Here is a 23936-nt window from a genome sequence, read left to right as displayed (position 1 = left end):
AAATATCCTTTATATATATATATATATATATATATATATATATATATATATATATATACACACATATATCTCAATCTATAAAAGTATTCTCTGTGTACTTTTTCAACAAACAAAAAATTCTAAACCAGATTACCTAATTTCGCCCAAACTGAAGACTTTCTCGAAATCTTGCGAAATAACAAAAACATCCCACCCTGGCTGTCTACATCCGGAAGGGGGCGGGTAATAGCAGGCTGCTAAGAACTCCGTTCTGATCACACAGACCGTCACTATTAACCCTGCGCTTCCTGTCCTCTTTTCCAACTACATATTCTCTTCTAGTAGACGTCTTGCTTGACTTGTCTGTGCTCTTTTTTGACGCTTACTTCGTTTTTATAGTGTTTCTTATTGATCTGACGCCAGAATGGCGTTTTTGGAGAAGCCGTCCCCGGGGAGGGTGCTACTGGATGATACGGTGGCCCTGACAGCACTGATCGAAGCCAGTCAAAATCTACATTCGCACACGGTGAGTCTTTTTCGGCCACAAGTAGACTGAAAAGCGGCGCAAGTAGCTAACGCCGTTAGCTAGCATTAGTTATCACGGTGAAGGCTACAAACAGATTTGTCTAGTCACCGTGATTTAAGTGTTCCCAAGTGTTGTTAGTCATTAACGTTACCGGTTAATTTCTTCTTGTGTGTGTGGTGTTGGATACGATTGATAAAACAGTTTACTGTGAAGCGGCTGCCACTGACTAGCTTGTTAAAATTTTGACAGCTGGACATCCACCTAGCTAACGTTAGCTTAGCTCGGGACAGACTCATGGCAACATCAAACTGTGATCAGTTGCAGTACCCTATTGCCTAACAACCCATTTGTTCCTGTCGGAGAGCATGAATAATGACCGTTATAAAAGACTACCGACTAAAACGATTTATTTACGCCTGCCTATGCTGCCTTTTACTAAACTGTGTGGTGTGTCTGTGTGTATTTACTTGTGAAATATTCATGTGTCATTCCCATTGGGCTTTTTAAGGACCTTTCACAATGATGTGCACTGTCAGACGTTGTCTCTGGCGTTATGCCAAAATGAAAGGAAGTCAAGCCGAGTGTCACATTGATGTCATTGTGTTGGTCCGGATTGCCTGGTAAATGACAATGTGGACTTCAGTGTCGTGGGTAGTTTATCAGACTTTTTTATGTTTCTTTATGGTTCATAATGACTCAGTGTTGCCTGCTGTGGATTACCCTGTTTAGGTTTAAGCCGGACCTTTGGACCTCTGGCTTGTTATTCCAGGCACTGTACCACCCTCTGACTGGGTCAACCCTCATGCCATCCTTTCCTGTATACTGTACTAGTATTGACTTAAGTGAATAGGGTTCTGTTTGGGTCGGTCCCCAGTACCACCCTACCTATCCTATAGTAAAGTGTTCTGTCTCCTTAAGTAGTCCAAATGATCTGAGAGACAACAGTCATCCTAGGCAAGCGTTCCAACTCTGAATGGTTTCATGAATACAGGCCCAGGTTAACTACATATGCAGTGAAACAAAGGTCTGTAATCATCGTAAACCTTGTGCCTGGAGTGAAATGTGTGCTATTGAGGAGTCTAACGCTGGTTCCAGCGGGCTGTGTCCCCTTCAGCAGAAATATAATAGTAGAACAGACAATACCATGGACTGTAGATTGCCTCTAGTAACTATATTTCTGGGTTTTCTGGTATGCCTGTCTGCTGTGTAGAAGTACAGCGTTGCCGAGGTATCACAGAGGAATCACATGATGCTGGCGTGAGGAGGAGAGTGCAGCACTACATTAGTCTGAGTTAGCCACGATTCGCAGCAGTTACAACAGGGTTGTGTTGCCTGGATCCCAACTGAATTTACCTGTTTCTTGACAACATTCGCTCAAGTGAAACAAAACAATTCTTCATGGAGCCTTAAGGGCTTGGAGAGAAGACCTTTTCTGTTCCCAGAAATAATTGATCAATAATCAGTATGTCTTCTTCGTGTCTAGGAAAGTAGGTCTTCAGTTCCTTATTTTCCCCTGGGAATTTTTGAATGAAGCACTCCTATGACTTCAAGGCTTTGCATATGGAACAATATGAGCTCTCAAAAGACAGTGCAGATTAAGGCCTTATGACAGATAATATCCCGTCTCATGTACCTGTTTCCTTTCTCATCCAGGAATACATCATCAGAGTTCAGAGAGGGGTGTCTGTGGAAAACAGTTGGCAGGTAATAATTGTAGTTTCTTTTCAAGGCCACTGCCACATCACCCGTCAACCTCAGCAAGCATTTGACGTTCTTCAACACAATGCTTCTCGTGTTGTACTGTCAATAAGAATCTATTTTTACCTTTTTAACAAGAACTCTCAACCTCAAGAAGGAAGCCTTTGGTGGTCATTTTCCCCCTCAATGCATCACCTTTTCACTGCGTTTCTTTGTTATTGCAGGTGATTAGAAGATACAGTGACTTTGACATGTTAAACACCAGTCTGTTGGTAAGTACTGGATCACTTTCACGAGTAGGTCTCAAGTACCTCTTCGCCCCTGATCCACATCTTTCTGTTAGTTCCCAACGGCACCCTAATCCCTGCCTAGTGCCCTGCTTTGGAAGGAATTTGGGAGTCAGAGCCCTGTTTTTGTGAACATTATATTTTGTGATATTTTTATAGTGACCATTCTTTGCTGGTCATCACAAAATCTTGACAAGGCATTGTTAAACGGAAACCGTGGTTTCTGCTGACGTTTTACAAGTACATTTCCTGACTGGTTGTCGCTATAAATCCTACAGTCCTACATGTGAACTTTATTTATTCTTCTCTACTGTGCTCTGTTCAATTTAATTCACAGGGATTTATTTACGTTAAAAGCAGATGTTTACATTGCTTAATCAAGTAAATAACAGAAAATATATTTAAACATTTCACAAAAAAAGGAACAAATGACATATAGAGGCATTAAAAAAAAATTTTTTATAAACTATGTATGATGCTGTATACATGAATATTCAGCGGATGTAATGAAAGGAAATGCATAAGCCAATGAGGTCCTATTTCATTTCATTGGTGCTCCACTGAAAGCCGCCGCCTTGTAGCAAACACATCACTAGTCGTTGTGCTGTGATGGAATCCTGATATTTAACCCAATATATATTGGAGTTAAACCTAACCTTGTTTTCATTTATTTATAAAGCAGCAGTTGTCACCAAGTGCTTTTACAGAGACACCCGGCCTTAAACCCCAAGGAGCAAACAACAGTAGTGTTGAATTCTTAGTTAGTCTGTGTTATTTGATGGAAATCTTTTTCTAATGTTAAGATTGGAAGGAGGTCAGGAAGTGTAGCTCATTTTCCTCCTAATTGTCTGGACAGTGGACGCATGGCCTCAACAGCAAGGCCTTGTTCACTGTACTGTACATGGTGAAATATTTGTCACATTTTTGTCACTATTGTGATTTAGATCTAAAACTTCAACATAACACTGACTTTAATCTCAATTACATAACATGAATACCTAAATGTAACCTAGACTTAATTCCTTGTGCTAAAACCTAACCAGCATTGCCTAACCCCACTAGTAAAGTTTGCCCAAAATTTTTTTTGTCCCTGTTATTTAGATAAGACACACACACTCTTGCTTTATGGAATTAACACATTCCTTTTCTCTCTCCTCCCCTCCTCCTCAGGTTTCTGGCATCAGCCTGCCTTTACCACCCAAAAAGTTACTGGGTAACATGGACAGGGAGTTCATAGCAGAGAGACAGAGGGGACTACAGGCCTACCTGGACTTCATTACCCAGCACCACATTCTTGCCACCTGTGAGCTCGTCAAAAAGTTCCTAGACACAAACAACTACTCTGCCAACTACACAGGTGTGTGCCGCCTGAATAGTTTTATAAAAAAAAGTATCACCTTGGTAGAAAAATTCTCGATTTAATTGGCCAGCACTTGGCCAGGTGCAAAAAGAGATTTAATCAGATGTTATTCTCTGCAGGAATGCTGTCTTGTCAGTTGTCTCTTTGTGTATTTTTGATGAACAGGGCCATTTAATATTATGGTTGTTCTGGACATATTCTGTTCTCTGTTTCACTAAAGCCCATCCCCCCCTCTACAGAAATCGCCTTACAGCAAGTGTCCATGTTCTTCAGGTCTGACCTCAAGTGGGAGGTGCTTGAGCCTTTAAAAGACATTGGTACGTAAGGCTCTAATGATCTGACATTACAGGTGTGATAACATTATAATAAGACGACAGTGTCCTGATACTGCTAGTGTAATATCATTATAATATGACTACAATGCCCTGATTATAGAGATGTAGTAACTTTGTAATAATGCTGTAATGAAATGCTGATAAAAACTATGAAAACAAACTTATTTATAGTTTTTATTAAGTTATTGCAAAGAATATAAATGTATAATTATTGAATAGATTGTTGAGCCTACTATATCAAGTTTGATCTTCATGTCATTGTCAAGAGTTAAGTGATGCCCATGAATGCCTGCTTTTCCTGCTCATTCTTGGAACAGAGAAGGGAAACATTTAAGATGTCACATCACTGTATAAGGAAATAACCCCCTGGATGCTTAGGATTGGCTTGTTTTTGTAAATGAAGCGCTTTTGTAAATGAAGCGCTTTTGTAAATGAAGCGCTTTTGTAAATGAAGCGCTTTCTAGAGTAAAGTGAGGTATATTGATTTGATGGTTATGGTGGGTAAATTGACCCTTCTCTACAAGACCATGGCAACTAGCATTAACTAGCAAACTTTATCACGTACCATCGTGATAAAGTTTGTCTGTTTTGTAAACCTTTGTTCACATTGATTTGAGCATTATAGCCTGCACAGTTTTATTTCCTCATCTGAAAACTGACTGTCCAAACAGCAATTTACAAGTGACCAAACCTGATTTATGTCTGTTTATGACAGCAGTCATTTCCTGACATGGTAATGCTAGTTGCCATGGTAACAGCTGGTGTGTGCAGTGTCATTGGATTTGTTGTAGTGCTGAGTGTCTCTTACTGAGATGTTATGTAGACACTATGTTCTGTTAGTATATTAGCTGATTTAATTGTTCAAAATCATAGTGTAGGTGTAGAACACTTAAAACCTCATGATATGATGCAACTTTCAAAACAAGCCATTTTTGGCTTGCCAGGATGATTAACAAGCTAACTAACAAGCCCTGTTTAGCTTGCCATGATGATTAACAAGCTAACTAACAAGCCCTGTTTGGCTTGCCATGATGATTAACAAGCTAACTAACAAGCCCTGTTTGGCTTGCCATGATGATTAACAAGCTAGCTAGTGTTCTTGAGGCGAGTTACCACATATTTGGGTCAAAGAGTAGCTAACAAACAACAGAAAATTGTGAGAATGTTACACATTTTCAGTTGTTTGGCCAGGAATTAATTAGTGAACTAGTCTTAAATGAACTGTTAATCAGGGAAGTGTTATTAAAAAAAGCAACTGTTTGACTTTCCAGGCTGGAGGATACGAAAGAAGTATTTCTTAATCAAAAACAAAGAGCAACCTAAAGAACGACAGGTGTTGAGTTGGGTAAGTCTTCTGGTTTCTCTTGGTATGTCATGACTTATTTTCCAGCCTTGAATCAAAATCCTAGATGTTATTAACTACAGTTTGCATACAAAGGAAGAAATTGTGCAATTTTGGCATTGATTTTGAAAATGACTTATCATGCATCTTTTATTGAAGGATAGCGATCATATGAAGCCATCCATTATCACATAGTTGTTTGGCTCCATTTTAAATCATAATGATAACAGAAATCACCCAAATGGCCCTGATAAAAATGTTACATACCCTTGAATGTTTGGCCTTATTATAGACACCCCCAGGTGACAAGGTGGGTGACACCCAGGTGAAAATGGCAATTAAAGGTGGATTTTCCACACCTGTGGCTCGGTAAATTGCAATTAGTGTGTATAAATAGTCAATGAGTTTTAAAAATACTGTCAAAAGACCTGCGTAACAAGGTAATGGAACTTTATAAAGATGGAAAAGGATATAAAAAGATATCCAAAGCCTTGTAAATGCCAGTCAGTATTGTTCAATCACCTAAGAAGTGGACATTTCGGGTATCTCTTGATACCAAGCCAAGGTCGGGTAGACCAAGAAAGATTTCAATCAAAACTGCCAGAAGAATTGTTCAGGATACAAAGAAAAGCCCACATGTAACCTCAGGAGAAATACAGGCTGCCAGAAAGAAGCCTTTACAGCACCAGTGCCACAAAAAAGCCTGGTTACAATATGCCCGACAACACCTTGACTCGCCTCACAGCCTCTGGTACACTGTAATTTGGAGTGACCGTTCACAACCATAAGCGCTATGTTTGGAGAGGGGTCAACAAGGCCTATAGTGAACAGAATACCATCCCCACTGTGAAGCATGGTGGTGGCTCACTGATGTTTTGGGGGTTTTTGAACTCTAAAGGCACAGGGAATCTTGTTAAAATTGATGGTAAGATAACAATTTGCATTATTCTCCATGAAAGTTGCGCATGGGATGCTCCAGCATGACAATGACCCTAAACACCAGGCTAAGTTGACCCTCTAGTGGTTACAGCAGAAAAAGGTGAAGGTTCTGGAGTGGCCATCACAGTCTCCTGACTTTAATATCATCGAGCCACTCTGGGGAGATCTCAAAGTGCGTTTCATGCAAGACGACCAAAGACTTTGCATGACCTGGAGACATTTTGGCAAGACAAATGGGCAGCTACACCACCTGCAAGAATTTACAAAAGACTGAACGCTGTCATTGATGCAAAAGGGGGCAATACACAGTATTAAAAACTAAGGGTATGCAGACTTTTGAACAGGGATCAGTTAATTTTTTTCTTTGTTGCCGTATTTTGTTTTATGATTGTGCCATTCTGTTATGACCTACACTTGAATGTGAATCCCATAAGAAATAAAAGACGTGTTTTGCCAAGTCACTCACATTTTCTTTACAGATGGAACATATATGACCAATTCTCCAAGGCAAACATTTGAGCACAACTGTACATTATGTGGAACTACAGTGATGTAGATTCATATGTATGTCTAATAGGTGCTGCTGTGCCGTCTTCTTGTTCATTGTTATTTCTTGTTCAATACAAACTAATAACATTTTAAAGTGTCTTTGAAACCCTTAAGAGACTATTTTCTTGTCATTATGTCATTCTACTACTATGGTTTGAGTGGTTTTGTCTCTCGCTCCACAGGTTGACTTGGGTCCAGATAAATTCCTGTCAGACAAAGATCTTCAGTCGACCATGAAGCTGCTAACCTCTCTGTCTGTATGTATACTTTTACCTGCTGGGTAGGGTGTTGAAAGGGGCAGTCTGTGTCTCTGAGACATTCTCTTAACTCTAAAGGCTGCTGTGAATTGCTCTTGGATAATTGTTTGATAAACGACATTGTGGCATATTTTCCCTCTTCTTTCTGCTAGTTTGTCTCTATGATGGTCTGTCTCTTACCACAGTTCTCTGTAGGTGTATGTTGATAATATCTTACACAGTAGCGTTTCTGAAATCATTAAATTCGGGTTAATATGGGCTAGACAGTTTATCATTCAGGACAGCGTGTGAGTGCATGCGTGCGTGCGTGGGTATGTATGTGGGTGCCTCTGCCTGTCTCCTGACAGTGGCAATCAGCTGATGTATCACATTCCTAATTTAGATTAAATCCCGTGCAGATCTAATTTGTTGCACTACAGGAATGTCACCAACTGACTTCTACTGTGTCCCAGATGGCACCATATTCCCTCTGTAGTGTATACTATGTTCCAGTAGCACAGTGTCAATGCAGAATTCATATCTACTGATTAGTTTGTTACTTCACATGTAGTGTTGAAAAAGAGCAACATCCATTTTCCTGTTTCCTTCCCATCCTGCACACGTGATGAATAAACTTTCTGGATCTTCACATGTTAAATAGAGCATACACCAAAATTTAATTGGGCTGGTTTCTTTAAACCATAGTAGGCTGGTATCACAAAAATTTGCCACCAAGGTTCAGAAAGTGATCAAAGTCAGATTCCCAAGACATATCAGTATAAAACAATAAAAATGGGCGGGGCAAACCACACTGCTAAAGCTGGAGTGATGTTGTCCTATTGACTCCAAAAGGAGAGAAACTGGCATTTCCCTCTAAGGCTCTTTTCAAAAGTAGTGTACTTCATAAGTTCCATTTGGGACTCCAATGCAGGAAAACACTGTAGCGTTATCTAGTCCTAAGTTTCTGTTTAGTCCTCTCAACATCTCTCCCTCTGATTTCTAAAGCCCCATTGTAGTCTTCTTTTTAACTAATTTGCTGGAGAAAGTGCACATCTCAGTTTGTTGAAGTCAGGACACCAGAGGTTCTCTATTGCTCCTCAAACCATCATGGATTCCCATCAGACCATATCCTTGATATTTGCAATTGGATGTTTACTGGAATGTTATTTGGGATATTGTATTTGTCAGTAATAGCTTTAAAAAAGGGGGGGGGGGGGTTCTTTTGGAACACGTGCAACATGAATCATTGCCAATTTATAAGCGAGCATAACTGGGCCTCTGTTTCATGTCGGTCTGTTTCACAAATCAAGGGCAAACTATGTTATGGCAGAACAAATGGCTGCAGATATAATTGAGATTGATGTGGTTGTTTTTTCCTCTTCAGAATCCATACATCCACCCAGTGACGTTTGCCAGCACCGGTGAGTCCTCGGCTCTTGTCATCAGGATGTTCAATGAGAAGGGGTCTCTGAGGGATCAGATCAGTAAGGTAAACTGACCACTGCATTTCGGGGTCCGTCAGGACCTACGGTGCCTTGAGAAAGTATTCAGCCCCCTTCTTTCTTCTTTCTCTACATCATGCAGTGTTATAAACAGTGTTGGGGTACTGTGTTAAAGTAAAGCATTATATCATTTTAGTAATCACGTACTAGTTAATTTTTCTAATAAATAACGTGTTACTCAATTTGTCTGTGAAACCTACGTAGCTTATGTAGCAATTATTTTCTCCAGTAGCAAGTGGCAACAAAGGACGCAAAGACAGCAGCACCAGCTCTTCTAGATACAGGTCATGATACACCTACCAAAGCCACTCGTACAGCTCCCATTCATTTAAAATCAATATTTTGCACCGACAAGCGATTCGTGCAGCAGAAGACTGAGCTGTGCGATTCTGGCTTGGGAAGCATTTTGCTATTTTGAGTATGTTGTTATTATTACGCTCTCATATTACCAATCGTGAGGTTGCTGTTATGTTTTGCTGGAATCTCTTCCCTGTTGGACAGCCAAAGTTGATCACACATGAACATCTAAATACATGTTCTGTTTCTAAACATTTGATGTTTATTATTATTATTATTATTATTAATCATTTCAAAACTGATTTTGGAATTATTCACCTCTGAATAAAGTCATGAAACATTATTGGATTACGCACATTATTGCAAAGAGATTTCAAAGAGATTTCAAATAGCAATGTGTCAAATGTTTTCTTTTTGAGAAGGTATATTTATCAGTGTACCAGGCTACAGATGTTGTTTTTGTTCCTCATCATTCACCAGAATGGATCTATCCAGTATTGAAGTCTGCACATATAGGCTGTTAAATCAGCCTGGCCTGAAAATTTGGAGGCACTTGCAATACAAAGTGATTTATTGATTAAAGAGATTCTTGATTAAAGAACTAAATGTAAATATTGTAAGTAATGTAAATAGTTACTTTATGGGAACTGTAACTACTAACTGTATGTAGTTACTTTTAATGTTCCCCAACACTGTTTATATTCTGAGCATTTAAACATCACTGCAATTGAGCCAGAGTGTTTATTTGTTTTGTCTATAGAAAATAAATAACCTGCCTTCCCAAAGTATTCAGACCCTTTCACATTCTTCACGTTTTGTTGTGTTGTAAACTTAAATTTATTTTTTTCCATCACACACAATTTCAATTGATGCAGGTGAAGCCCAAAGAAGCGTTTATGAAGAAGTACAGCAACCCCAAGAAGACCCACGGTCTGGAACTGCAGCACATCCGGATGTATGGAAGACAGATTCTGGAGGTAATTTCCTGGCTCTAACACTAGAGAACGGCTAGTTGTTGAATATTACTGTCAACCAACATGTCATTTTGGGGTTGTCATGTAAGTGCTGTCGTCTAAACTATGAGTCACTGTCGGGTCGGCATGTAAACGTTGTCATGTAAACTACGTGTCACTGTCGGGTCGTCATGTAAACGTTGTCATGTAAACTACGTGTCACTGTCGGGTCGTCATGTAAGCGTTGTCGTCTAAACTACGTGTCACTGTCGGGTCGGCATGTAAGCGTTGTCGTCTAAACTACGTGTCACTGTCGGGTCGTCATGTAAGCGTTGTCGTCTAAACTACGTGTCACTGTCGGGTCGTCATGTAAACGTTGTCGTCTAAACTACGTGTCACTGTCGGGTCGTCATGTAAACGTTGTCGTCTAAACTACGTGTCACTGTCGGGTCGTCATGTAAACGTTGTCGTCTTAACTATGTGTCACTGTCGGGTCGTCATGTAAGCGTTGTCGTCTAAACTACGTGTCACTGTCGGGTCGTCATGTAAGCGTTGTCGTCTAAACTACGTGTCACTGTCGGGTCGTCATGTAAGCGTTGTCGTCTAAACTACGTGTCACTGTCGGGTCGTCATGTAAGCGTTGTCGTCTAAACTACGTGTCACTGTCGGGTCGTCATGTAAGCGTTGTCGTCTAAACTACGTGTCACTGTCGGGTCGTCATGTAAGCGTTGTCATCTAAACCACAACCTGTTTCCAAAAAAGGTGGGATGCTGCGTAAAAAGAAGAGGTGATTCAATACAGTTGGAAATGGGGTTGTATATAGTGATGTTCCCCATGTTGTGTTGTGGAAAGGTGTAACATGCACATCCAACTCATCAGGTGCAGGAAGATCCGTTTGGGATCGAAATGTTGTCAGTCGTTGTGCATTTTATCATATTAAAATGTTTTTGTTGGAGCATTATCAGAGTTGTGCACTCCCTGTTCAGTGTTGCCGTCTGAATGTTTGTTCATTCCATCAGGTTCTTAAGTTCCTGCATGACAAGGGCTTCCCTTATGGACACCTTCATGCATCTAACGTAGTGATAGAGGACAGCACATGCAAACTGCTGGACATTGAAAACAGTCTGCTGGGCCTGCCCTCCTACTACCGACCCTACATCACACAGTTCAGGAAAATCAACGTAAGGTCAAACTCATCTAAAATCACTAACTGCAGTTTATTTGTATATTTGTATGACTGTTTAGTCTCAGGCAATGCCAGTGTAATAGCATTGTAATATTATTAATTCTAACTTTATGTAATTAATCGGTTTGTTCAAAACCTGAATGCAGATTGGCTACTAGGTGTGGTATCTGAGATCGAATACCAAAAGTATGACATCACCCCATTTTGTACTGATCAAATTGTTTTGGTGACCGGTTTAAAATAGCAATAAGGTATCTCAGGGTTGTCTGTATTTTGCCAATATACCAAGGCTAAGCACTGTATGAGAACTGCTCTTAGTCGTTGTATATTGGTCATATACTACAACCCCTTTGATAGACCACACCACCTTGAGTCTTATGCTTAAAGGGCTTCCTTATTATTATTATTATTATTATTATTCCTTACTGTCTGTGTCAAACCTTGTCTATTTGCAGACTACAGAGAGCATAGATGTTTACTCGTTTGGTCACTTACTGTATGAAATGACGTACGGGAGACCACCTGATGCTGTGCCTGTTGACCAGTATCCCCCTATACCTTACACCTCAGTGGGTATGTATTACACCAGTACCCTGTACCTACCTATACCTTACACCTCAGTGGGTATGTGTTACACCAGTACCCTGTACCTACCTATACCTTACACCTCAGTGGGTATGTGTTACACCAGTACCCTGTACCTACCTATACCTTACACCTCAGTGGGTATGTGTTACACCAGTACCCTGTACCTACCTATACCTTACACCTCAGTGGGTATGTGTTACACCAGTACCCTGTACCTACCTATACCTTACACCTCAGTGGGTATGTGTTACACCAGTACCCTGTACCTACCTATACCTTACACCTCAGTGGGTATGTGTTACACCAGTACCCTGTACCTACCTATACCTTACACCTCAGTGGGTATGTGTTACACCAGTACCCTGTACCTACCTATACCTTACACCTCAGTGGGTATGTGTTACACCAGTACCCTGTACCTACCTATACCTTACACCTCAGTGGGTATGTGTTACACCAGTACCCTGTACCTACCTATACCTTACACCTCAGTGGGTATGTGTTACACCAGTACCCATTACTCTAGATTAAATGGAATAGCCAATTTCAAAACATGGACAGGGATTAGGGGGTGCTGCACAACACCTGGACTAAAATATACAAAACTAATGATCTGGTTCACATACTCTACTGAGGGTGACTTGGCAAACTTTTTTAGAAATATTTAATATTTTAAAGAATCTTACCCAATTCTGCATTTGTGCTAGAAAGTTTCCAAATGGGGGGCTTTAAATGTTTTGAAGATTTGCAGTGAAATATTGTTGTTGTTTGTACTGGTGCTGAAAAATTAAATTAAACCAAAGCCGTGAGGACAATACACGCAGATGTGGTTCTGAAATGGTTCTGGCTTTAAACCCTCTCCCTCTGAATTACCTTCTTGTGGTTCTGCTGTCTTCTGTCCTCAGTCTCTGTGCTGCAGTCCATCCTGTCCACAGAGGCCTGTAAGACCGGAATGCCCACTGTTGCACAGTTGATGCAGACATCGTAAGTGCATCCATCCATTAAACGTATTTATAAAGCCCTTTTCCCATCTGCAGTTGGTCACTAAGTGTTATTCAGACACCAGCCGGGACCCCTGAAGATGCACCGTGGCCTGCAAATACAAAAACAAACCAGAGGTGCCAAACTCAGAGGGGTGGTTGAATTCAACACACACACACACACACACACACTGCAGATACTGTGAGTTGGTTTCTTCACCCTTGTGTGCGTTGGTTGTTGGGGAACGTAACAGCCACAACACTACAGTGAATATCACATTATTACTCCTGATGAGGTCACCACTCTGAGGGATGGATGATACATATGGTTAAAACTGTTCCTTTGTCTCCCCGTCTCCCTCCCTCCCTCCCTCGCTCCCTGTCTCTGCTGACAGACTGTTCAGTGATGTGCTGCTCTCCCACTCAGAGAAACTCCAGTTTAAGATCCCTGCCAAATTGAGAGATGCCTTGAAAACCGCCAAAGAGAGCTTGGAAAAGCGCCTCCAAGAAGAGCAGAAAATGGTTGGAACATTTCTCCTTATGGACAGTTTCCAATGGGTGGGTGGATCTATTTGATAATTGATTAGTTATTGATCCTCTCCTCAGAATCACCAGTACAGGAGGCTGACCAGAGCTCAATCCCACCACGGCTCAGAAGAAGAAAAGAAGAAGAGGAAGATACTGGCTAGAAAGGTAGAGAACTCACCCTTAATGTGCAATTTTTCAGCTCTTTAATATTGACAGTAACTGTTGTGGTTAATTATCAGCACAAGAGACAATTAAACAATTAAATGAATCAATTAAATCCTAAATAAATAAAACCTACACTTATTTGTGTACACCTAGTTTTTCCAACTTGCCTGCACATGTACTCCTCGTAAAAAATTATAAAATAAATGTAAGAAAATGCCTGCATATTGGAATCCTCTCGATTGGATCCATCCTCTCGAGCTTACAGTCTGTCTGGCTAACGTTTGTCTAGATCTGGAAGCTACTGCAAGGTTAATATTGCAAATGTAAAATGTATATTTTTATTAATACAGAGAAATCACAGATGAGCCCTGGATTACAACATCAAAAACACATACAACATGAAAATTTGACATACATTAGAAAAAACTATTTACACACAATTTACAATAAAAAGCTCCTTTGTTTGTTGTTGTAGAAGTCCAGACAGTCAGCCTATGAGAACGAGGAGGATCTCCCTGTTAAATACAACAACAACTCTGGTAAGTCATTAACCCCAGTGTGATAATAAACCCTCATTTTGGACTAGGGTGCTATCAGGGACCTACAGGACCACAATTTCACTCGCCTATACAGCAAAAAAAGTGTGCAAACTTACAAATGTTTCCCAATGAGCTGCGCATGTGCTCCTTTAGAAAAATAAATAGAAAAAGCCATTGTAGAGCCCTAAAAGTATAATATTGTAATTAATTTATGTATGTTTTCTCATAATGTTCCAAAAGCTTGGAACAGAAAGCTATTTCTTTCTTGTGTTGGTTCGCATGTTGACTTTGTCTTCTTGGCGTGTCTGTGCTGAGGGCACCTGCCCATTCCTCTGCACGTCACATCACTTCCTATCTGACTATAAGCCTTTTTACCCTGACGTGCATTGGTGGTTTGGTCCAACAGAATTGGTCATGTTCACTCAAATGTCTAACATCTATATTTTACTGTAACTGAGGTTCAAGCCTGGTACTCCTCAGGTGTGGGCCAAGACCTCATGTCCTCCTAAGTTTAAAACGGCAGGAGACAGGGAAAATGTAGAAAATGCATTCCTTATATCTACAGAGATTTATAGTGGAGAAGGAGAACTGACCCTACTCCCCCAGCAATAATATAGCAGAGTAAAACCTTTGGGCTGAGACAGGGGTCCAGTGACACTGTGGCCCTATCTGGGGGAGGCCCCAGGCAGGAAATCAATCCACCCACATTGCCAAGCATCAACCAAAGGGACGTTTGATAAGACCTTCTATGACAGGTTGGTCCTTATTGATGTTCATAATGCATCACTCTGCTTGAATGTCAAACAAAAAGGGGATTTTCCTTGACAGCCTAGAAAATCACACCTGTGATTACTACAAATAAGTTGTTTAAACTCTTTTTAAAGTGGTGTTATTGTTTTGGAATGCTCTGTCCTAAAGCACCCTCATGTAGATATCGATCAGCCATAACATTATGAGCACTGACCGGTGAAGTGAATAACCAACTTGTGCCAAATTGTGATGACTAGACGACTGGGTCAGAGCATCTCCAAAACTGCAGCCCTTGTGGGGTGTTCCCAATCTACAGTGGTCAGTACCTATCAAAAGTGGTCCAAGGAAGGAAAAGCGGTGAACCGGCGACAGGGTCATGGGCCAAGGCTCATTGATGCATGTAGGGAGTGAAGGCTGGCCCGTGTTGTCCGATCCAACAGACGAGCTACTGTAGCTCAGATTGCTAAAAAGGTTAATGCTGGTACAGATGGGAAGGTGTCAGCACACACAGTGCAACACACAGGTTGTTGCGTTTGGGGGCACAGACCAGTCAGGGTGACCATGCTGACCCTTGTGACCACTAGCGAAGGCGCCTACACTGGGCACGTGAGCATCAGAACTGGAGCAATGGAAGAAGGTGGCCTGGTCTGATGAATCACGTTTCCTTTTACATCACGTGGATGGCCAGGTGTGTGAGCGTCGCTTACCTGGAGAACACATGGTACCAGGATGCACTATGGGAAGAAGGCAGGCCGACAGAGGCAGTGTGAGGCTTTGGGCCGTGTTCTTCTGGGAAACCTTGGGTCCTGACATTCATGTGGATGTTACTTTGACACGTACCACCTACCTGAGCATTGTTGCAGACCATGTGCACCCTTTCATGGCAACGGTATTCCCTGAAGGCATTGGCCTCCCAACAATGAATTCAAGGTGTTGACTTGGCCTCCAGATTCCCCACATCTCAATCCAATCGAACATCTGTGGGATGTGCTGGACAAACAAGTCCGATCCATGGAGGTCCCACCTCACAACTTAAAGGACTTTAAAGGACTTGCTGCTAACGTCTTGGTGCCAGATACCACTGCACACCTTCAGAGGTCTAGTGGAGTTCATGCCTTGACGGGTCAGGACTGATTTGGCGGCAAAAGGGGGACCTACACAATATTAGGCAGGTGGTCATAATGTTATGGCTGATCGGTGTATGTGTGTGTGTGTGTATACACACATACACACATACACACACATACATACATCGTTTTATTTTCTAACTGAAATGTGAACCTTTTTTCTTCAATGTTGTTAAAGCATGCTCTAATGGAGACCGCAAGGTAATAATAATATATAGCTGAACTAGGCATAGGTCAGAGCTTTCCAACCCAGTCACTTTTAGCTCCAACCCTAATTTAGTAGAGCACGTTCTAATAATTCATTGGACATCAGTGACGTGATGAATAGAAAGTCTTGATTGCTAATGCTATGCGTTGGAGGCTATATACATAATTGGTTATATATAGTTTTAATATACATAATTGGTCATTTATGGGTTTATATACATCATTGGTTATATATAGTTTTATATACATAATTGGTCATTTATGGGTTTATATACATAACTGGTTACATTCAGAGAGGATTTTATCTCTGATGGGAGTCGTCCCAAATGTGAAAAAGGCAGTGTGTTTATTGCATTGACAATTGATATTCTCAGACAGATTTTGTCATTTTGTCCATGTTGAGGTTGGAGCTAAATCAGGGTTGTAAGCCTTTGGCTAGTTTCTGTCTAGTATTTTGGTTCTGGGTCAGAACACTGACTTCAAAAGGACTGGATCCATGGTTTCTTGGACCTATTTTTTTCATCATAGCTAAAGTTTTTTTGGCGCTACCTGAAGCTTCTGTTTATGTTAGGATCATTATTTGTGTGCATAATTTTGACTGGTACAGTATGTTTACTCGTTAGTTTGGCAAATGGTGCTTGTTTCATTTAAGATTAAAGTTGAATCAGTGTCTTCAAGATCTTGATCATCACTGTGTTCTAGATAAAGCAGGGCATGCTGCTAGGCAAAATACACAGCTACCGGTTGATTCATCTGGTCTGGAATTAGTTCACTATACTTCATTCTATGCTACTTCCGCAACATCGTATAACCAGAATGTGTACATGCGGGTTGAGATGAAATGGTTACTATGCAGAATGACGCTGCCTGGATGTTTTCCTTATAAAACCAGAATGATCATAAACAGCAACATTATTATAGAAGCACCATTTGTTAGATTAGCCTGTTATATGAACTGTAGAGCACAAGCACATACATTTTTCCTACATGTGAAGAAGCGTCATGAACATCTGGATCACTTAAATCAATGGTCTTTAGAGCCTGAAAAGGTCAAACTGACTGACTTTACTGTCTCACTGACTTAACTGTCTCACTGACTTTACTGTCTCACTGACTCTGAATAATGTCCACCTTCCTTCAGCAGGTTCCGGGGCCAGCTCCCCCCCCACCTCGCCCTCATCCCCCACCCCTCCACCCACAACAGGTAAGTTCCAGTGATGAAACGGAACTGAGCTAAATGTAAGATAACGTAGGATGCGCCACACGTTTCTATAGTCAACACTTCAGGTTCACATCTGTTTTTCACTGGTCTCTGAGGGCCAGTGTGATTTGCCTATTGGTGGGAGTGGGTTGGATGGCAATGCGACAAGTTCCCCATGAGAGTTTTTGTGTTTCGTAAGCATGCCACAGAGGGAAACATGCTAGTGTAGGTTACAGACACAGTCATTCACCGTCTTTAGTTGTTTTTCCATCAATGATGTGGAACAGATCAGTTTGTTTTGCGTTTTAATTCTGCTGACTCTGTTTGCTTAATCGAAATAGAATAAAATACAGACACATTTTTGTCACCAAGTTTTGTTTTCATTTATATTGGCCGAGTGAAACAGCCCATGTCTGGTCAAGGCAGGCTAGCAGACGGAACAGGTGGACCTGGTTTGGGAGATTCTGTGTGGCAGGCTAGATTTAGATGGTTTGAGACCTAATTCAGCCTTCCAGGGTCTGAAGCACAGCCAATGAATAATGTACTGTACTGGTTAGTAACATCAAACAAAATGGATTACACTGTAAAAAAGTTGAATAACTAGGAAATCTCTGTTGAAAACAGCAACCACTTTTGGCCTTTAAGTTATTTTTATCAATTTTTTTAAGGGGAGACCAGAAAATCCCTGCTAACGATGCTTCCTCCTTTCCGGGTCATGCTGGCCCGGTCTCAGATCGTTTGGGTCATGCTGGCCCGGTCTCAGATCGTTTGGGTCATGCTGGCCCAGTCTCAGATCTTATGGGGTTTTTAACCAATCGTTAGCTGGTATCAAGGCTCAAACCATGGCAGGTGGTTAGCTTAGTTCCATGGAAAGCGTCTTAGGATGAAGTGCCATCTGGCAGATGAGACGATACCCTGAATTCATATCGCAGTTCTGGAGTACATCTTATATCCAAGACCTTAGTGTTATTTTCTGTAATTAAAAACTAAGAATATTGTTGTATACATGCAAGTCTGTCCACTGGATTATGAACCAGCATATACATTAGACTACGGTAAGGATTATGAACTAGCATATACATTAGACTACGGTAAGTATTATGAACCAGAATGTACATTAGACTACGGTAAGGATTATGAACTAGCATGTACATTAGACTATGGTAAGGATTATGAACCAGCATGTACATTAGACTACGGTAATTATTATGAACCAGCATGTACATTAGACTACAGTAAGGATTATGAACCAGCATGTACATTTGACTACGGTAAGAATTATGAACCAGCATGTACATTTGACTACGGTAAGGATTATGGTTTAGCTGGTGCTTTGATGTTTTCAATGATGTTGTCCTCATGTCATAACTACATGTAGCATCAGAATAGTTGTTCTTGTGGTCATTTTCCATTCATCTAATTAATAATCACCTTAAATTATTTAAATATCTTGATTGTGCTCCAGTGATCAATAACTTTTAATTCATTTGCCTTTCTCTTCCTCCCTTTGCTGTCTGTCTGCCAAGTAGAGCATGCACCATTTTGAACATGTGTGGGGTAAAGTAAATCAATAATGATTCCTATATGTTTTAAAGCTGTAGACAACCCTGGATCAGCAGGTACATAACAATATACTACTGAATGTATATTGTTATATGTTAGAATGCTCTGAAAAGGTGAGATGAGAGTGAAAGAGTAGGAAGTATTGTTTACTAAATAAACACAATGTCTAGTGTTTGATTTGAGATATTTTGCATTATATTGTATTACCTACAATCTAAATTAGATTATGAAATCCACATACATAGATTGAGTTGAATTAGTGAGTTCAGTAGCTCAAGTCTTTCAGCTGTCTTTAAACATCTCAATTAAGATTTCGGCTCACAAAGATGCAGTCTGGGACTTAAACGATAAACAATATACACTACTCAAAAAATGAAGGGAACATGTAATCATCAGAGTATAACACCAATTCAATAAAACTTCAGGGATGTCAATCTGTCCAGTTAGGAAGCATAAGCGATTGTGAATCAATGTCACCTGTTTTGGTGCAAATGAAAGTGACAACCGGTGCACTGGAGAGGCAACTGCAAGACAACCCCCTAAAAGGGAATGGTTTTGCTGGTGGTGGCCACAGACAACTGCTCTCTCCTTATCCTTCCTCACAAATTATTTTCTAGTTTAGCATTTTGCTAGTGTCCTAGTCACTACTGGTAGCATGAGGTGGTACCTGCAGCCCATTCAGGTTGCACAGGTAGTCCAGCCCCTACAGAATGGCACATCTATATGTGCTGTCGCAAGAAGGTTTGCTGTGTCTCCCAGTACAGTCTCGAGAGCATGGAGGAGATACCAGGAGGTATCTGCTCCTTTGTGTGAGGAGGAACAGGAGGAGCACTGCCAGAGTCCTACAAAATTGTACACCAGAGTCCTACTGGTGTACATGTTTCTGACCCAACTGTCAGAAACCAACTCCATGAGGGTGGCATGAGGGCCCAACGTCCTCTAGTGGGACCAGTGCTCACAGCCCAGCACTGTGCAGCGTGATTGGCATTTGTCAGTGAACACCAGAGTTGTCAGGACCTCTATTGCCAACTCTCACAGATGAGAGCAGGTTCACACTGAGTACATGTGAGAGACTGGAGACACCGTGGTGAATGTTATGCTGCCTGCAACATCATCCAACATGACCGGTTTGGCGGTGGGTCAGTGATGGTCTGGGGAGACATATCCTTGGAGGGTCACCCAGACCTCCATGTGCTAGCCAATGGTACCCTGACTGCTGTTAGGTACCAGGATGAAATCCTCAGACCCATCGTCAGACCTTATGCTGGTGCAGTGGGCCCTGGGTTCCTCCTGGTGCAGGACAATGCCCAGCCTCATGTTGCCAGAGTGTGAAGTCAGTTCCTGGATGACGAAGGCATTGATGCCATTGACTGCCCCTCATGTTCCTCAGACCTGAATCCAATTGAGAACCTCTGGGATGTTATGTATCTGATGCCGCCAAATAGCGCCATAGACTGTCCAGGTGCTCACTGATGCCCTGATCCAGGTCTGGGAGGAGATCCCCCAGGACACCATCCACCGTCTCATCAGGAGCATTTCAATTGTTTACTTAGATTTTCAGTGAAATTCTATATTTGAAAGCAGTGGTTTAGGTGATGTGGGGAACAAATTGCCACATGACATACGTGAAGCATTTTTGGGACCCTTTTTGGCTCTACAGCACCACTTTTACAACTATTGGCAAAAATCACAGACTGCATCTTTAAATATAGTAACAATGTAATTAAAGGTGTATTTTTTCATCTACTGCATTGTTTTTCCGTTGCTTGCTTGGAAAAAGGGTGTCTGCAACTTTAAAACGTCACAATCTGCAACAGTCCACACATTAACGGTTATTTAAATTTCTGGATGATTATTTTCACAATTGATATTTTAGACCCAAACTTTTCTTGAGGTTCAAGTGTACATTGTAGATTGTGATCTTTATGGTGTTGTTTTTGTCCGTAGACTTGATTCACACAGAATAAATATAATATTTTTATTGATGACTTGGATTAACGTTCTAACAGTTGATTTCTGGTTAATGCAGGAGTTACACCTCCTTCACCTGGCCAGTCCCTGGCCCCTCCACCTCCTCCACCACCTCCTCCTGGATCAGGCCCTCCTCTCCCTCCTCCTCATGTTAATGGTGTGGCCCGTGGTGCTCTGCTCAGCTCTATCACGTCCTTCAGTAAAGGCAAACTGAAGAAAACAGAGACTGTTGACCGCAGTATCCCACACATCTGAAGAGTCCCTCATCCTACCACCCCTGATGGAGACCCACACATCTGAAGAGTCCCTCATCCTACCACCCCTGATGGAGACCCACACATCTGAAGAGTCCCTGATCCTACCACCCCTGATGGAGACCCACACATCTGAGGAGTCCCTCATCCTACCACCCCTGATGGAGACCCACACATCTGAGGAGTCCCTCATCCTACCACCCCTGATGGAGACCCACACATCTGAGGAGTCCCTCATCCTACCACCCCTGACGGAGACCCACACATCTGAGGAGTCCCTCATCCTACCACCCCTGACGGAGACCCACACATCTGAAGAGTCCCTCATCCTACCACCCCTGATGGAGACCCACACATCTGAAGAGTCCCTCATCCTACCACCCCTGATGGAGACCCACACATCTGAGGAGTCCCTCATCCTACCACCCCTGATGGAGACTTGTCAACCTCTTCAATCACCTTTGGGCTTGTTCTGTTTTTTCCTACATTTCACCTGTTTGATTGGTTAGGGCCTGGGGCTTGAGGCAGGGCACTGGGCCTCAATCTTCAGTACAACATGGCCCCTTGGCTGGTTCTCAATTCAGCAGGGAAGTGGCTGGTCAGTCGGACTCTGCAGGTTCAGGTTCCTTAGGTTTCTGTCTGAAGATGGCAGTAAATGAATCAGCACTTCTCTCAACTTTTTTTTCCTTTTTTTATTCCACTTATTTCTCATACAGCAAATTGACTTGAATGGAACGTACAAGCAGCTGTGAGGGAAGTAATGCTTCATAAAGAAACTACATGAAGTACACGTTGACTAAAGACTAAAGGGCCTGACCTCTGACCTGACTGAAGTGTCATCCAGCTAGAGAGAGTTTTGCCACAGTGAGACCCTGTGAGAGGACTATCATTTTATATATGATATGTTTATTTTATTTGAACAGTATTACTTCTTAAAGGTGTTTATTGTATCCGTGTTGTGTTTTTAACTTTTGCGGTCTTTGAATGTATGGCAGAGGTGTGATGCTTTTGAATGGTCTGTGTTGCTTGGTCTGTGTCTCTCATCTCTGTGCCTGAGTCCATACATGGCACTGTGCGTTCCAAATTGCACCATATTTGTCCTTATTCAGGAAACTGAAGAAGTGCACTTTATAAGGGTTAGGGTGCTATTTGGAACGCACTAACCAAAACGAGCATGGAGGCTGCGAGGATTAATCCCTTTTCCCATGGCCACTGCTGGAGAAAACAAGGACAACCGGAGATGTCAGTCATCACTCGGTATGCAAAATATACCCAAATTATAATATTATGACGTTAATCAGTAACAGTAGAATATAGGAGGATAAACATCAAAGTAACACATTTTATGAAATACCTTTTAAACTTTTTTTTTTTTTTTGCTTTCACATGTTATTGCCTCAAACATTTAACATTTTCAGTAGTGCAGTTATCACCCACGGTATATTTCTCTTCCAAAATAGCAAGAGCAAGTTGACGAAGGATCTTTTATTTTTTATCTACTGCACTTTACCCAACCCAAGGGGATCTGTCTCTTGTCAATGACCCAGGTTCAGCCACCGAACTGGGAGCAGTTTACTGGGAGAATGTATTGTAATGGATTGTGGTTAATGAGTTAACTATCCCATCTGATTAAATTGGTTATTGATCGTAATGATTACACTGACGGTCATGCCTGAACACTGCTGCAGCAGTCCCTCTCAGAGACACTGAAGGTACTTCGTAATGCCCCTGGAAAGCAAAGTTAATGTCTCCATTAAGGTATTGAATGTCGATACATCGGTACATTCAGGACAATCGTATGCTGTGTTTGCCCAGGTAGCTCAATGCAGGTTCATCTTTACTCCACTAATTGGGCTTTTTGTTTGAGATTGGCTAAAGCGCATTTAGGAGTAATTTTCTTCATTGGACTTTTGACCAGTCAGATCGGGTTTTATTGAGAAATGCTCTAAATATTAGAACTGGACGGCCTGAGTAGACACAGCTATAGAAATTGATAATATCTCTGCTTATTGCTGTAAGGTATTTAACTTGACCTTGAACTGCTGTCTGTAATAATATCCTAAACAATCTCCATATAATTTGTGCCAATTACACTTATTTCTTTTTCTGTTTCTCTCCAGTTCTGGGTCTGAGTGAGGCTTTATTTACTATAACATTAAATTAGCATTTATACGGCAACCATTCAAGGTGAAAACTGAGTAGTTTATATGTAAGTAATAAGGCTTTTTATGTCCGTCATCACAGCCCTGCCAACCTTCTGATTTGCACTGCTGAATATGGACTTTTCAACTGTATAATATAGCGCCTTTTGGCAGTTATAACAACAAATTGACAGGAAAACAAAGGTATTTTATTATGTAAATTGACTGCACTTTAAGATGAAATTACTAATATTTTACAAAACCCTTTTTCAGATTGGGGTTGGTATGACGCCATCTATTGTCTGTCTGCTGCATTAAAACATTAAAATTTCTAAGTGTTTGGTTGTCTTTTGTTGTTGTTTTACAATGTACAGCTGTGCTTAAAACTGCTACCCTGGTCATAAGTGACTAAAGCTACAACAATGTTGTAGATCTTTGTTTAGAACAGGTTTAGCGCCCCATTGTCCCAGCACCGACTAGCGCTGTGACGGCAGTTTTGAGTTTGCGGTTTAACTACAGACTCGGATAGTAGCTGTCTGTCTTTCTAGTTAGTGCTGCTAAGCTATGTATAAACGGGCTACTTCAGACGAACTCCATTATAGTTAACGCCGAAAAATTTAAATATTATGTATGCAAAATAATATTCCCGAATTTAGCTCCTGCATCCGGCTACGGCTCTGTTTTTCTCTTGCCCTTGGATTTTTAGAGTAGGTTCCGCTTCCTTGGTATGAAA

At 41.3% G+C, this 23936-nt stretch overlaps 1 protein-coding gene across 4 annotated transcripts; it reads left to right on the top strand.

The window, feature by feature from the left end:
* Window positions 1–227: 227 nt before the first annotated feature.
* On the top strand, window positions 228–23534 carry pxk (PX domain containing serine/threonine kinase). Of its 4 annotated transcripts, none has more exons than XM_034297093.1 (18): window positions 228–505; window positions 2159–2209; window positions 2428–2475; window positions 3661–3847; window positions 4090–4167; window positions 5457–5530; window positions 7198–7272; window positions 8636–8740; window positions 9926–10027; window positions 11023–11184; window positions 11645–11762; window positions 12683–12761; window positions 13153–13279; window positions 13364–13450; window positions 13926–13989; window positions 17215–17277; window positions 20867–21057; window positions 21103–23534. In XM_034297093.1, exons 1-18 carry the CDS (start codon window positions 404–406, stop codon window positions 21106–21108), a joined length of 1719 nt encoding a protein of 572 aa, XP_034152984.1. In that variant the 5' UTR covers window positions 228–403; the 3' UTR covers window positions 21109–23534. The 4 variants fall into 4 exon arrangements, with proteins under 4 accessions (XP_034152984.1, XP_012991841.2, XP_019911536.2 ...); XM_013136387.4 differs by lacking the exon at window positions 21103–23534 and adding an exon at window positions 18804–18831 and having other exon boundaries at window positions 20867–20933; XM_020055977.3 differs by having other exon boundaries at window positions 17218–17277; window positions 20867–23534.
* Window positions 23535–23936: the final 402 nt, after the last annotated feature.

The sequence above is a fragment of the Esox lucius genome, chromosome 2 (genome assembly GCF_011004845.1).
Source record: "Esox lucius isolate fEsoLuc1 chromosome 2, fEsoLuc1.pri, whole genome shotgun sequence".
Lineage (NCBI taxonomy): Eukaryota > Metazoa > Chordata > Actinopteri > Esociformes > Esocidae > Esox > Esox lucius.
Note: the sequence above shows the minus strand (reverse complement) of the source record. Positions and strands in the feature narration are given on the sequence as shown.